The sequence below is a fragment of the Maniola jurtina genome, chromosome 10, assembly GCF_905333055.1.
Source record: "Maniola jurtina chromosome 10, ilManJurt1.1, whole genome shotgun sequence".
In the NCBI taxonomy this organism is placed as follows: Eukaryota; Metazoa; Arthropoda; class Insecta; order Lepidoptera; family Nymphalidae; genus Maniola; species Maniola jurtina.
Window position 1 is genome coordinate 8,721,428 of NC_060038.1, and position 16,028 is coordinate 8,737,455.

The following is a 16,028-nucleotide window of genomic DNA, read 5'->3' on the forward strand; positions in this document are numbered from 1 at the left end:
AACTGTTACCTCACCTCTAAGTTAAGACTAAGTACCTCTAAGAAAAAACTGTTTTATTGAATAATAACTCGACAACTTTGAATGCTTAGTAAAATATGGACTGTTTTAAGTAGGCTACGTGAGTCCGCCTCCATTCAGTTCCTCCATTCAGCTTCACCTACGCATAAAAATAAAATGTTTTCTACCATTAACTGTAGTCTTAGTATAAAAAAAAAAACAGGTTGTCATCAAAAAGTTTATTTCATTCAGTTATCGCTTAGTTCCAATTGCCACCAACCAATCTGGGTGTACTTGCACATCCACTAAATATGAACATTTTGTATTGTAAATAGAGGTTGAAATATCCTGGCTTGACACTTGCCTGTAACAATAGTATTTTAATTAGTTATTTAACATAATAATCAACTAACTAGGTACAACTTTATCCGCGGAGTTGTAAGATTCTGTTGGAATATTTAAAAAAAAATCTTGGGAGAATTCTATGTTCCAGAGACCAGTTTGAGGTGTGTTGATTGGCCTTTTATAGATTTAGTTTTAAAAATTCCAATTCTATGGGACCTCGTTCAGTTCAGCAGTTGAGGTAGGAGGCAGATAACCAAACTTTTGCATATATACTTAGTATTAGGGTGCCCGCATAATACCAATACCGACTTGTCAGTACCGGAAACATGTCTCTTTATGCCAGCACCTTTAGTATGCAAATAACAAATAATAGATGATTGCAATCACACTAATATTATAAAGGCGAAAGTTTGTATGTGTGTGTGTATGTTTGTTACTCCTTCACGCAAAAACTACTGGGCAGATTTGGAATGGAGATAGATAATATCCTGGATTAGCACATAGGCTACTTTTTATCCCGGAAAATCAAAGAGTTCCCACGGGATTTCGAAAAACCTAAATCCACGCGGGCGAAGTCGCGGGCATCGGCTAGTTATATTATAATTACCGTAAATGTTCTTTAAAAATGTTGTAAATAATCAAATTTCTGCCTGTGATTTGGATTAAGCTGTAATACGGGTTGACTAATTTTGGTTAAAGTTGAAGCACAGGTACTGGCAGTAAATATTGCACTTCGAACTTTAGAAAGAGATTTCTGCTTTGTAGAGCGTCGTCCGTCACTCATACCTATTCCGTCTGTCTCAACGACAGGGACAACGCTCTACGAAACCTTATCTCTTTCTACAGTTTGATGTGCAATATTTCCTACCAAGGTACTGCATTATATACTTACTTATTTTTAATGTAACTATCCCATACAGCTTTAACAATGCCATCCATTCCTGCAGAACATAATATTGAGTTGTCAGAATTCGTATCAGTAGGATCAGAGGAGACTCTGTTCGTCAAACTCGGCTTTCCCACAGCCGACCAATCCAGAGCAGTAACTTTCCCGTGGTGGCCTCTGTACTCGTGTACGCAAGTACACGCTGCTAAATCCCACACTTTTATCTTTTTATCGTCACCTGCGAAATATATATTGTTTAATGATAAATGTTCAGTTAATTTATCGTCAGACAAATATTAGTCAGTCCTTTGTATTAGATGAAGATTTATCAGTTTAATGTCAGAATGCTCAGAAGACAGAGTTCAGGTGTTAAGGTAGATGTGTGTGCATTGAAAATTCAAGCTCAAACTGATCGCCGGCGCCCGACGCCAGGTGCGCCTCGTTGGAGCGGTATATCGTTGTGTTAGTGGTTACCCGCGCTGGCCAGATGCGTGCCGTGCGGCGAGAAGGCGAGCGCGCGCACGGGTGCGCGGTGGCCGCACAGCACGCGCACGAGGCGCGCGTCGCACACGCTCCACAGCCGCACGCTGCGGTCTGCGCCGCCCGTCGCCAGATACGCCTCGTTGGGGTGGAACTTCACACACTGCACAACCCATACTGTTCATCAACTAGAATGGACTACTTTGCTCAAAGGTTACATACAATAAGAATGCCTGACGTCTTCATGATGATTGATATGTTTGTGAATAGCATCCCTCTAGGAACAACTCTAATAATGAGATTCTCTGGACGATATGTGAGGCTTCCGTTATCTTTCGGAATTAGTTGACACGCATCGCAGTGAATTCGAAATACAGGTAAAAATATTATGCAGTAAAAATATTATACAATAATATTTTATTGTACCTACTGGTTTTAATTTTTAATTTTATTATATTTTTATCTGTATTTAGACTGTAAATATTTACTTTTACATTTTGTAACAATATGGGTACACTTGGCCATTATTACCACTTATTTATTTATATAATATGTAGAACTGGCTTCTTGGTGTACAAAGTCTTATTTACCTCGATCTAAGGTTAAAAGCATCATGATAATGCAAAAACACTCACAATAACATCAGATGTATGCCCAACGAAAACTCGCACTGGAAATGTTCTGTCTAATGACCACAGCTTCGCTGTTCTGTCGTGTGATCCCGTTACTACGAACAAACCATTCTTTGATACATCCATGCACCAGATTGGGTAGTTGTGACCCCTGAAAATATAAGTATTTGGACTATTTGGTAATATCAAACCGAGCAAAAGAATATTTAATTGACTGGTCAGTACCCAAATTATTTAGCATTACCAACATCGATATCAAAACCAGTTATGTGGACTAAAATATACAAGGTTATTAAATATCAAAGAAATTTATTAAAATAGAATATTTCGTACGACGTACTACTCCACTCTCGATAAGAAAATAATGCCTGCCGAGGGTTCGCAACGCTATACCTGACCTTCCTTGACTGTAGCTTTCTATATATTGAGGCACAGGAATATCCATTGGCCAGTATGGGCCTCGAGTGAAACAAAACCCCGAGCAAAGCTAAACCTGATTCTACTTTACTGTATATTGAGCCGTCGGAATAGTCGGCTAGTCTCCACGCTCGCATCATGCTATGAGGTGACGCAGACAACATAACTCCTCACGCGACAGGCTTGATACGGGCGCCGAGTGACCCCGTAAAGCTGAACCTGATTCTCCTTGCCTGTACCTGTATATTGAGGCGCAGGAATAGTCGGCTAGCCTCCACGCTCGCATCGTGCTATCATGTGACGCAGACAACACTAACTCCTCACGCGACAGGATACTGACGGCCTGCACGGGGCCCGAGTGACCCCGCAGGGCTAAACCTGATCCCACTTGACTGTGAACAAATAAAGTGTATGATATTAAAACGTACGGATTTTTAGTTTTTGTTTGTCAAACTCATAGTGGCGTTTATTTATAACTAGCCAATGACTGGCAAGCAAGCCCCAAGTACCACCACGCAACACCACACAAATCCACCAGAACACACTACGCACGTTTCGCTCCGACACCGGGGCGTCCTCAGGAGATGACCTTACAATCACTTTGCAATTGTGCATTGTAAGGCCTTTTTTAGCGGATTATAGCAAATTAAACTTTTAATTCTTTGTATTTTATGGACTTCCGCAAAGTAACGCCTTCTTCTATACAATGCAATTATTATAATTATTTTACTTCTTCATATTACGTACAAAACATTTTCCAATGGAGTTTCTGGCTCAGGTGGTATGCAGCAGGCCAGCTCTATTTCCGAAATGTTTCTATTGACTTTCCTCTTCACATAGCTCTGTCCAATGTCCCAGAGTCTTATTTCAGAATTATCGAATCCTCCGCACAGAACATTGCAGTATAAATCCGTTTTGGCACATACTAGACTGAAATGTTTTAAAATGTTAAAAATCAATATCATCATATAATATTTAGTTCATAAATAATTTTCTTCGGATCCAGAGTTTATTATAAATATAAGAGATACTAAATTTTTAAGAATTTTTTTTTTTTACATTTACTTACTGACTATCAGGTGCTGCTATTTTATACAACTTGAGTGGTGATACTGATTCTTTCACTCCCTTGATAGCATCTTGGAGTTCCCTTAGCTCTTTGTCAACTGACTGATATTCTGCATGGCCATTGCACTTTGAAAAAATATCTATGGGAAAATTATAGACAGTATAAATAACAGATACATAGTAAAAAATTGTATAGTTATCATTATTTTGCACATAAAATTTAATATTATTGTATACATCAAATTAATATTTGAATGTACAAAGCGATTTATTCTAATATGTACTGAAAAGATATGGCACTCTAAAGCTTCTGTTTTCCCCACAACACAACATGGTTAATGGATAGCTAGAGAATGTTAATATATGTATCATGTATGTATGGCAAAGGTTATTTTTATTATCATTACTTTTTAATGTTAACAATATTTTGGTAATGCTACAAAAGTACCAATTTTCAAATGAGTTTAACAAGTCCATAAATAGTTAAAAAAAATTACCATGCTTGTCATTTAATTTATCCTCACAGTTATTTGAATTGGCATGCATTTCGTCTTCAATATGTTCTTCATCATCTTCCTACAATTAAAATTGTTATGCTGTTAAAAATATAATAATTAACTAGTAGGTACTTAATTTAAAAAGTTTTCTCAAAACCCCAGACTGGGGTTTGTGCTGCACCTTTTTCAGCCCACGCATTATAGCGCTTAAAATCCGCCATGTTGTTTTTTTTTTTTCAGAATTTAATGTACCTAGTGACACGCGCGCTTGGATGAATTAAACACAAGCACTCGTTAGGCCAAATCTAATGACGTATCACTTATCAAAATCGGTTGAGCCGTTAGTTACGACTTACGAGCGGATGTAGGAACAGACTTACACAGATATAGGCCAAATATATGACTCCTTTTGGCTTCGCCGCAGTAGGGTAAAAACAGATGCATAATAATAATAATAATAATAATAATCCCCCCCTTTTTTATATGATGGATAATGGAACAAGGAATAAGCGAATAGGGCCGCTGCCTGGGGGTCGCCAGGGCGCGCCTGGAGCTGGCGCTGGGCGTGGCAGCATGCGGGCCGCCAGTGCTACCAGTCGACCGGCGCTGTCACCTAGCCGGTCGACATATCCATCATCCCCACCAGATGGCTTGGCTCCGACAGGGTCCACCAGGGCCCAATCTTCGGCGCCCGCCGCTGGTGGTGTACGCCGCATGCGCTGGACTTCTCTCATGAACGAGAATGTCATGCGTGCGTACTACAGGGCGACAGGAGGGGAAACCGGACGGACTGGCTACCGAGCGGCAATGTACCGCGAGTTCCTGCTGCTCGAGCCGAACTTAACTGTCACGGAACAAAACCTGGCAGACCGGGCTCGGTATATTCAGCGTTCTAACATCTTCAACGCTACCGAGCTCGAACGATTACGACGCGAGGCTGTCCCGGAAGTCTCAGCACCTACCGCAGAGCAAATCGTCTCCCAGGTGGCGCCTGCCCGCGAGGAGACAATTACCACGTCACAAGATTTGCCTGTGGAGGAAGACACTGAGGGAACAGTCTCCCTTGATATAGAGCGGATGAGAGGGATTCTAGAAGAGGCGATTTCTGAAATCCGGAGCGCTCCTCTAGAGAATCGTCCGCGGCTCTCCCGAGTTACACTAAATGTAGCGACGCGGGATGTCATTGAGGCCATAAACAAAATGCTGCCACAACATCTGGAGAGCAGCACTGGCCTGGGTGATACGGCTTCTATTCTCTTCGGAGCGGCGCTAGCCGTGCACCGATTCATCGGTGCCAAGACTCCGGGACTGGGGCGTGCTGCTGCCACAAGGCGCAGCGCGGAACCGGCCTGGAAGAGGAGAATAGAACACCGTATCACTCTTGCCAGAGTCCTCATTGGCAGACTGCAAAGCTTCAGGTCGGGCAACACTAGGCCAAGGATTGTGCGATCTGTTAGAGTTGCGTTTAACGGGTGTGGGGTCAGGTTGGACCAGCCCGATATTGCGCAAAAGCTAACGGAGCGCATCGACGACCTGAAGCAGAAAATCGCTGCATGGGGGAACCGCATCCGACGATACTCGGCAAGAGTCGAGCGATTTCAGCAAAATCGTCTCTTCTCGAGTGATCAGAAAAGGTTCTACAAAAGACTGGAGTGCCCAGCAGTCTGCTCTACCTCTCAGCGACCGGACCCGGCCGACCTAGTCGCTTTCTGGCGGGGGGTGTGGTCGAGAGAGGTGGAGCATGAGGAGGGCCCTTGGATTGCGGCGGTAGAGGAAGCATGTGCCAGAATAGAACCGATGAACCCGGTCGCCATCTCTGCGGAGGATGTAGCTGGTGCAGTAGGGCGGGCTCCGAACTGGAAAAGCCCGGGACCCGACGGACTGCATCACTACTGGCTGAAAGGTTTTTCGGCTTGCCATGCGACCTTGGCTCGACAATTCCAAGAGGCTCTCGAGCAGAGGGCACTCCCGAGCCTTTTCACTACCGGGATCACTCACCTAGCTCCAAAATCCACCGATGCCACTGACCCGGCTAAGTATCGTCCCATTACGTGTCTTACTACCATCTATAAGACACTGACATCCGTTCTGAGCCTCAAGATCTCCCGTCACATAGACGAGAATAACATCATGTCTGGGGCTCAGAACGGATGTCGGGGCGGTGGTCGTGGTACTAAGGAGCTCCTTCTCATCGACTCCGTTGCGGGCCAACTGGTCAAACGCAACCGTCGGAATTTCTCCGCCGCCTGGATCGACTACAAAAAGGCATTCGACTCGGTGCCCCATTCATGGCTCTTGAGGGTCCTTGAGCTGTACAAAGTTGACAGTGCAGTTCGAGACTTCCTTGAGGCATGCATGGGGCAATGGAGCACGATCCTGTGTCTCCATGGTGAGCGGTTGGCGGCTGCCGATGACCGGATAAGGATAGGACGGGGTATCTTCCAGGGTGATTGTCTGAGCCCGCTATGGTTTTGCCTGTCTCTGAACCCGCTTAGCACCCTGCTGGAGGGCTCGGGGACAGGCTTTCAGTTTCGGAGAGGAGGGACAAAAGTACCTCACCTTCTGTACATGGACGACCTCAAACTGCTGGCACCCAATGCCACCCGCCTGAGGGAGCTGCTGAACATCACCACTGAGTTCAGCAATTCCATCAGGATGGAGCTTGGACTGGACAAATGTGCGGTCGTGCATGTGGAGAGGGGACAGGTTACTCATTCGGCCGAGATTAGTCTCGAGCCATCCAACATTAAGACCCTCTCTGAAGCTGAGTCATACCGGTATCTGGGCATGTCACAATCCCTGGGTGTAAAAGAGGCGGACATGAAACAGTCTGTTTGCGAGGCCTTTTTTGGCCGTCTGACAAAAGTCTGTAAAAGTTATTTGTCAGGCGCCAATAAGGTCCGAGCTTATAACGGCTGGGTTATGCCCGTCCTCATGTACACCTTTGGCGTGCTCAGTTGGACTCAGACCGAACTTGACGCCCTGGACAGAAAAGTCCGCACGACTATGACTCTCTATCGCATGCACCATCCAAAATCGTCTGTGATGAGATTGTATATCCCCCGGAAGTGTGGAGGTCGAGGCGTATTAAGCGTCAAGACCATGCATAACCGGGAGATATCCAATCTCAGAACCTACTTTGAGACGATGAGGGGGTCCCCCATGCATAGAGAGGTCATAGAATGTGATAAAGGACTCACTCCACTATCCTTAGCCAAAACCGAGTGGCAGAAACCGGTGGTACTTAGCACCTCTGACCGGGAGACCGTATGGAAGGAGAAGGAGTTGCACGGACGCTTTTTTAAAGCTCTTAATGAGCCACACGTAGATAAAAAAGCGTCCGTGCAATGGCTGCGCTTTGGTGACCTCTTCGGGGAAACCGAAGGATTTGTCTGTGCGATACAAGATCAGGTGGTTAAGACGCGGAACTACCGAAAGTACATTCTGAAGGATGGCACTCACGACATCTGTCGAGCTTGTCGCCATCCCGGCGAGTCACTCAGACATGTGCTTTCGGGATGTTCGGCGCTTGCCAACACTGAGTATCTGCATAGACACAACCAAGCAGCCAAAATCCTTCACCAAGAGCTTGCTCTGAAGTACGGTCTCCTGGATGAGAGGCTGCCGTATTACAAGTACACACCGGTGCCGGTACTCGAGCGCGACGGAGTCCGGCTCTATTGGGACCGGTCCATCAGCACGGACAGGACTATTCTAGCGAATAAGCCTGACATCGTGCTGGTGGACCGGGCACAGTCGAGGGTGCTTTTGGTGGACATCACCATTCCATATGACGAGAACCTCGTGAGAGCTGAGACGGAGAAAAAACGCAAGTATCTTGATCTGGCTCACGAGGTTTCCGACATGTGGCATGTGGAGTCCACCGAAATCATCCCAATCGTCATATCTGCAAACGGGTTGATCCCAGTCAGCCTCGCTCCCCATCTGAGGCGACTGGGGTTCCGTGGCAGTTCGCTCGCAGCCAGGATGCAAAAAGCGGTCTTGCTAGACTCGGCTAGGATAGTCCGCCGCTTTCTCAGCCTGTCGCCCTGACCCCCGGCCGTTTGGTCTCCCCTGCCGGGGCGTAATCCTCCGCCCGGTACAAATATTTATTTATGTAAATGTGTATGTAGGTTTATTTATTTTTATGTATGTAAGTATATTATATTATCTTTGGCTTTTATATATATCTATTTTGTAACCGGGCGTGAGAGTAAGTTATATAATAAATAATAATAATAATTCTTTATTTCAGGTAAAAATGTACCCATATTATTACAAAGTTATAAAAGTCGAATATAAAATATATAAAAGCTTAGATCTAAATAAAATAAAGACAAAAATAAGTAGGTACAATAATGTATTACCGTCTTATATTTATATCTTTATTTTCGATTCGCACTGCGATGCTGCGTCAACCAATATCGGAAAATGGCGACATCCAAGTGCTCATACATCGTCCGTAGAATCTCATTATTTGAGTGACTTAATCGCTCCAAAAAGGAAGCTATTCGGGAACGTATAATCGCGAAGAAGTCTGGCATTCTTGCCGATGCGAACATGTTCGATGCACTACAAAATCGCGGTAGTTTCATCAGGATGCGGTAGGCATCATTGTACTGCACCCTGATGGCACTATACGAGCGTCTTGTGTAGTTAAACCATAGCTGGCAAGTGTAAAGGTTTTGACAAAATGCTCTGAAAAGAGTGTTCTTTACTTGTTCATTGCAGCGGAAAAATCTACGCGCGATCATGTTGCATCTTACGGCAAGCGCCCTCCTCTCACGCTCGATATCTTTATTGTCACTGAGGTTCTCCGTCAGGATGTGACCGAGATACTTGAATGTCGCCACCCTCCGAATTTCCACACCATTCATATACACTGGAGGGACAATGTCCGGACCCTTTCCACACCTAAATACCATCATCTCCGTTTTGGAAACGTTATATTTAAGTCCATGACTTAAAGCGTATTTTTCACAAATATCTAACAGCTTCCGTAGCCCCTTGATAGAGGGACTGAGTAGCACCATATCATCAGCGTAACTTAAATTGTTAATACAAACTCCGCCGACATGACAACCGATTTTGGTGCTTCTCAGCTCCTCTATCAGGTCGTTCACATAAATGTTGAAAAGGTCCGGCGATGTCAATCCACCCTGGCGTACGCCGCATTCTAACCTATAATCGTTAGAAAGTGTATCGCCCCATTTTACCTTGTTGCTTTGATTTTCGTACCAATATCTCAAAAGATTTATAACCTTAGATGGTACTTTATGCTTATTGAGTTTCGACCATAGCAAATTATAGTTTACTAGGTCAAAAGCTCGGCTTAGGTCCAAAAAACAGGCATATACACTAGTGTCTCTGTTAGTATAGTATTTGATAGTGTTTTTCAGACTGAAAATAGCAGAATCAGTTGAGACACCGGCACGAAAACCAAATTGCGCATCGTTGATACTAACATTTTTAAGAAACGGATGTAAAAGTCTTTCAAATATTTTACCAATTATAGTACCCAGTGATATGGGCCTATAATTGTTCAATTTCGACAAATCTCCAGTTTTGTTTTTGGGGATTGGAACCACCACGGTCTTCATAAGATTCTTGGGTAAGTAATTAAACTTGATACATAAATTGAACAGCGTACACAGAACTCGACTAATATCCTCACTAGCATAGAGCATATGTTCAATACTTAATCCATCGTGACCTGGAGACTTCCCACGTGTCATTTTTCTTATCACGTCAACAATATCCTTAGGTGAGAATTGTAGGGTCTCAGTCAGCGGGTCCGACGGGGAAATGTCATCCATGCTATGCTCCACTCCTTCGACATAAAGTGGTTGCACCTTAAAATGACTAGCAAATAATTCGGAAATTCCCCTCTGTTCGACTATATTTTCAACACTATGTGGCAACCGGGGTTTACTTTGTAGTCTCTTTGTTGCTTGCCAGAACTTTGGAAAGTTTTTATCATTCCTATGTGCAGCTAAAATGTTCATTCTAATCTGGTCTTCATTGTTCTGACACCATTTAAGTTTACTCTTGAATTTCCTACGACTAGTTACCATATCATTGTAGACTGGACCGGTTGTCGGCCTGCCATTTTCCAACCAACATGAGTAATATAGTCGAGCTATTTTGTGACTTTGACTAACGTGGTAGTTCCAACCCACCACATGTTTCCGTTTCCTATTAGCATCGGAGTGCGAATCGAAACTTAAGATAGCAGCTCTTCTTAAAATATTTACAATTTTATCATAATAACTGTCTATTAAAAATAAGTGATCAGTGCAAGTAAAATTATCACAGTTTAAACATTGACTAGAAAAAACAACATTTTTTAAATTATCACAGCAATATTTATTGTATATATTAATCTGATGAGGGTTACGTTGACCCCATCTAACTTTGTTTACTGAGCTTCTATTTTCACTAATAATTTTACTTACAACTATGTCAAAGTTGCATGTAACTATCAGTGGAAGGTGGTCCGACCACCCCACGTCACAGTCTACGGTCACTGCTGTGACCGTTTTTCGCGCGGCACTTGTCCCTATGCAATGGTCGAGCCACCGCGTCACGCCACACGCATCACTAACATATGTATACGTGGACGAGTTCTTACTTAAAAACTCATAATCCACACACTCTAAGGAATGCTCCGCACAAAACAAAGTAAGCTCGTCACCAAACCTGGAGATGCAATGGGCATTGAAATCTCCTAAAGCGAATGCAACTTCCGTTTCGTTGTCATCAATAATAGCCATTATATTTGCAAGGTTGGTAGTAAACTCGGTCAAATTTTCTTCCGCGTCCGTCGGCATATAAACGTTAATAAGGAGTAACTGCCGGTGATTGCCCAGCTCTAGTCGTACCGCTGATAACCTGTCCGTAGGGCATTCCACTATAGAAGCGCGCGGAAAAACAGATTTACGCCATAACAGAGCTAGGCCTCCGTACGGTCGTCCCCGCAATACGCCAGCCGCAGTGTCGACTGATGATTTCGCGTAGCAATCGAAGTTGTCATCAATTTGGTGTATATAGCCAAGATCGTGTGGGAGGAGCCACGTTTCCTGAAGGGCTATGATGTCCGCCTCTTGACATAAGGAACGAACACGTTCTAAAGAGCGCTTAATTGAGCGACAATTAAATGAGACCATTTTAATATTAGTTAAGGTTGATTTTATATTGTCATTATTCATATTTATTTATTTGTAGAAACGTTCTTAGCATTATTTCGCTCTCGAAAAACTCGATATTTGACACCTTCTGGCCAAAACTCATTTTTTAAAAACTTTTCTAATTTATTACGTGATACTTTTATTTTAAATGAGTTAAAAGACGTTTCATATTTTTGATTCAAAATTTGAACGTCACCGTCGTTGCAGTCCTGTCCCATCTCACGTATATGAGTCAGCATATCTTGCGCCGTTGTGGATTTCGCCAACCTTGAAACATAAACGAATGCAGGTATATCTGCCACTAAAATTGTGCATGCGCGTTGGGCAGTACCACACAAATTGTTTCTAGTCGTACGTTTTTTTCTCTGTACGAGCGTAAACTCGGATTCGTCATGTTCAGTATTATGAACCTTCTGACTAAACGACGTACGGGTCACTTTGGTTTGCGACTTACTTGCATTCTGCACTATGTCACGGTAAGCCGGAGTATGAATCGCGATCGTAGGTACAGAATGATTGTCGGGTGGTCCAAGTGTAGACATGGGGCGGGGAACATCTTGTGTACATCTCTTCGGAGTCATTACCGGCTTCACTGAAGACTGTTCGCCTTTCGACTTTTTTCGATCTTTAGTAGCTTCAGTCAAGGTCGTGCTGATAGCGGCACGTAAGTCGTTTATTTCGGAAGTTACATTAATCTGAAGCGTACTTAGTTCACCTTTGGATGCTACTTCACTGCGTAGTGTTGCGAGCTCTGATCTCATGGCCACAATGTCTTTCAGTAGACGAGTAACATCCAAATGGTCAAAGGAAACTGGTGGGAGACGACTCAAGTCCTTTGCCACAAACGTTGGTTGTGCATCTGGGTCAATTTCCTTCAGTAGTTTAATAACATCTTTAATGTTCTTCTTCCTCTTGTCTTCCCCTTTTCTTACTATAATTCTAGTCGCACCATCACCACATGCGTTATACAATGTGCTCTTGCCTTCTTCCACTTCGGAATCGGTAAAGTTGGTCACACAGATCTGGATAATGCTATTCTCGTCTAAATAATCTATTTTGTTTTGCACGAACGCCAAAAATTCACTAATAATAATATTGGCCATCATCGTTTAACTTAGACCACACACCACATTTTTTCTATCGCTTATTTCATCGAACACGTCCGAGCGCATCGGTGACGCGCGACCACGCGTTAGTTACGACTTACGAGCGGATGTAGGAACAGACTTACACAGATATAGGCCAAATATATGACTCCTTTTGGCTTCGCCGCAGTAGGGTAAAAACAGATGCATAAGCCCTCATAATTATGTATATATATTTTTAAAGAATATTATTAGCCAAGCTAATTATGACTATTACTCCCCTTTCCCCTCCAAGTAAGCGTAAAGCTTGTGCCAGGAGTGGGTACGACAATAGTGCAACGGTTGGGGTTACAACCGCTGAACTTTCAGAATTCAGTCAGCTACTCAACTGGTGAGCTATCAAGGCTCTATTTATAAGAACTTAATTAGGCTCCATAGTAAAACGTTTACAGTTTTGTCCAGTAGGTCTGTCAGTTGTTTAATTTTTCTTAATTCATTCATTCTTATTAAATCTATACTAATAAATAAAATTGGAGTGTCTGTCTGTAATTTCGAAATAACTACCACATATTAAGGTCATATGGTTATTTGAACGATACCATAACTGAATCACACGTTTTTAAAATTTTTGTCTGTCTGTCTGTCTGTTTGAAAAGGCTAATCTTCGGAACGGCTGAACCGATTTTAACGGGATTTCACATACAAGTAGAGGATTGACTAGGGTGTAACATAGGCTACTTTTTTAACCGACTTTCAAGAAGGGAGTTGTGTTTTTATACCTATGTACACCGAAATCTCCGAGATTTCTGAACCGATTTGAGTCATTTCTTTTTTAATCGATAGAGGAACTTTGCGACATTGTTTCATAAAAAATTTGGATTCCAACTCCTCAATCCTGATGCTGCAGGGGATCTGACCAATCCACGCGGGCGAAGCTGCGGGCATCAGCTAGTTATAAATAATAATTATGTGCTAACTTACTGAATTTTTCTTACTATCACTGTTGATGTCAATATGGAACCATGTCTGCAAGACTTGGATGAGCAAGACATGACTGTGTTTAGCCAAATATGCTTTCAGCATATTCAGAGCATCTTGTGATAAATAGATATCATACTTGCAGGACCTGTAATACATAGGATAAATAGGGTAGATTGAAAAAGATCCCTTAGTACTTACACAACACACTAACATTTTATAGTTAAATAAATTCTTTCTTTTCAAATCAACCGAGCAATATTATCTCATATTTTTTTTAGTTTATACTGACTAGCCTAATTAGTAGTTAAGCCCCTGATTCAGGGATCCAAAATTTGATCTCAGCCCAGGCCAGCTCTAACTTTTCAGAGTTATGTGCATTTTAGGCAATTAAGTATCACTTGCTTTTACACTTAAAGAAAACATCACAAAGAATTTTGCATGCCTGGGAGTTCTCCAAATGATCTCAAAGGTGTTTGAATTCTGTCAATCTGCACTTGGCCTGTGGCCAGTGTGGTGAACCATGGGCTCAGCCCTTCTTAATCTGAGAGGAGACCTGTTGTTTATTCTCCACTTTAATTTTTGAATTTGTTTTGAACAACTCAGGATATAATAGACAAAATACTTACATAATTATTTTTTTCTCACCTGAAAGCTGCAATAGATGGCCTGGATTCCACTTCTTGTAAAGTATAAACTGAGCCAATATCATCCAGTAGCTGATTCATATAATCTTTTTCAGGTGTTTCATTGTCTATTGTGCCATTTTGTAATGAGTTAAACAATTGCTCCAAGCTGTTAGGTCGATATAAAGCTGATGGTAGGTTGCCATCGATAGGTTGATGATAGGACAAATCCTTCTGGGGCAGTGTTGCAGAATGCCTTTTAAGAAACATTTGTGCAGCCCCACCATGTCCTCCTCGTAACATCTCAAGGTACATGTGACATAGTAATGGGGTCAGTAACCCTAGCAATTCACTCTTAACCTTCTCTAATTTAATTTCCTTTATAAAACTTACAAGCCTAAAATGAATATATCAAAATAAAATAAAATGATTAAAAGGATACCAATCCATACCAATATTATAAATGCAAAAGGGATCAGTTTGCTTCGTTTTCACAGTCCAGATTTTGACAAAGTTTAGTGAAGATTAAGCTTATATCCTGGCGACAGATATAGACTACTTTATCTTGAAAATCAAACAGTTACTTAGGGGTAACAGTGTAACTTATTTAACATAATAATGTCCAGCTTTAAAGAGTCAAGTCTGGCTTAAAAAAAAGGTAGATATCTTAGCTTAGTAAAAAAGTCCAGCTTTTACAGGAAACCATCCAGTCTAATTTCCTTCCTTAATAAGTACAAAAAATCTTCAAGTTTGAAGTCTAGGGTTGCGATTTTTAGTGTACCTACTGACTTGTGACATAAATCTATCTCGTTTTAACTGTTTTTAAGTCCGGGCAAAATTAAAGCACACTCTATAGATGCTCAAACCAAGTTTTGTATCTGCTGGCAGGATAAGTTATCCTAAGTTTGATCTATGAACCCGTAGTCTTTTGAAAATCTATTTACCTTGTATATTGAACATCATAATGTCCTGGATCGTTGTTGATACACGAAAACAATATGGAATTAGCACGACTGGACTCGTACTGTACAATGGTCGCAACAGCCATTTCTTCAGCACTACGACTTGTAGTAGTGTTATTAAAAAAATCAATATCCTGAAGAGAAAATTATAAGTATTAAAGTCAAAAATTGCCGATCTGCTATGGTATTTTGTAAAACAAACTAACTGGGTAATTTCTCCTTTCTAAGTAGGAAGTAACGGCAGCTTTGACTGCATCGTTTCGAGTTCTTTTCATTGATATAAATAAAACTAATTAGATTTTTGGTTCACTTGTAGTCACGTTAAAATAAATAATTTAGATTAATTAAATCGTAATCATCAGTAGATCTTCAACAACAACAAAGTTTTACAAAGAGTAACACATGAGACATGACATAATTTTAAACATAGAATTTGTCAAACTCAAAAAAAAAATCAAAACCACCTTGAACTGTCATGATTCCAATGCTGCCAACTGTTTTTTTTTTTTACTGGTATTACGGCTCTAGGTTCTAACCTTTTGAACTTCTCAATGAGCTCTGCTTCGTCCTGCAGACCAATCTACGTTTCTAGCTTCTAGCTCTTCCTACAAAATAAGAAGAACTAGAAGCTAGAAGCTAGAAACGTATATTGGACCTGCAGGGCGTTTCAGAATACTTCGATTATAATACCTAACTATTCTTTCTTGGATTTTTCAGTTAGTTAGTTAACTACGTTAGTTACTTCTAAACATCTTTCTTACGCAGACATGTGCGCGTGTGCTTTAGATGGAAATTCGAGCGTGATAGGTAGGTATGTACAGGCCTATCTGATGGGGACTTTCATTGGTTGCATGCAGGACTGCAGGAC

General features: G+C 41.9%; 1 protein-coding gene across 2 annotated transcripts; it reads right to left on the minus strand.

The window, feature by feature from the left end:
- Positions 1 to 221: 221 nt before the first annotated feature.
- Positions 222 to 15,561, minus strand: LOC123868662 (TAF5-like RNA polymerase II p300/CBP-associated factor-associated factor 65 kDa subunit 5L). Of its 2 annotated transcripts, XM_045911200.1 has the most exons (12): positions 15,367 to 15,559; positions 15,143 to 15,294; positions 14,221 to 14,595; positions 13,576 to 13,720; positions 4,323 to 4,401; positions 3,827 to 3,965; positions 3,505 to 3,687; positions 2,997 to 3,149; positions 2,344 to 2,491; positions 1,703 to 1,871; positions 1,235 to 1,466; positions 222 to 361 (listed from the first exon to the last, which is right to left on the minus strand). In XM_045911200.1, the coding sequence occupies exons 1-12, from the start codon at positions 15,433 to 15,435 to the stop codon at positions 250 to 252; spliced, it is 1,956 nt and encodes a 651-aa protein (XP_045767156.1). In that variant the 5' UTR covers positions 15,436 to 15,559; the 3' UTR covers positions 222 to 249. The 2 variants fall into 2 exon arrangements, with proteins under 2 accessions (XP_045767156.1, XP_045767157.1); XM_045911201.1 differs by lacking the exon at positions 3,505 to 3,687 and having other exon boundaries at positions 15,367 to 15,561.
- Positions 15,562 to 16,028: the final 467 nt, after the last annotated feature.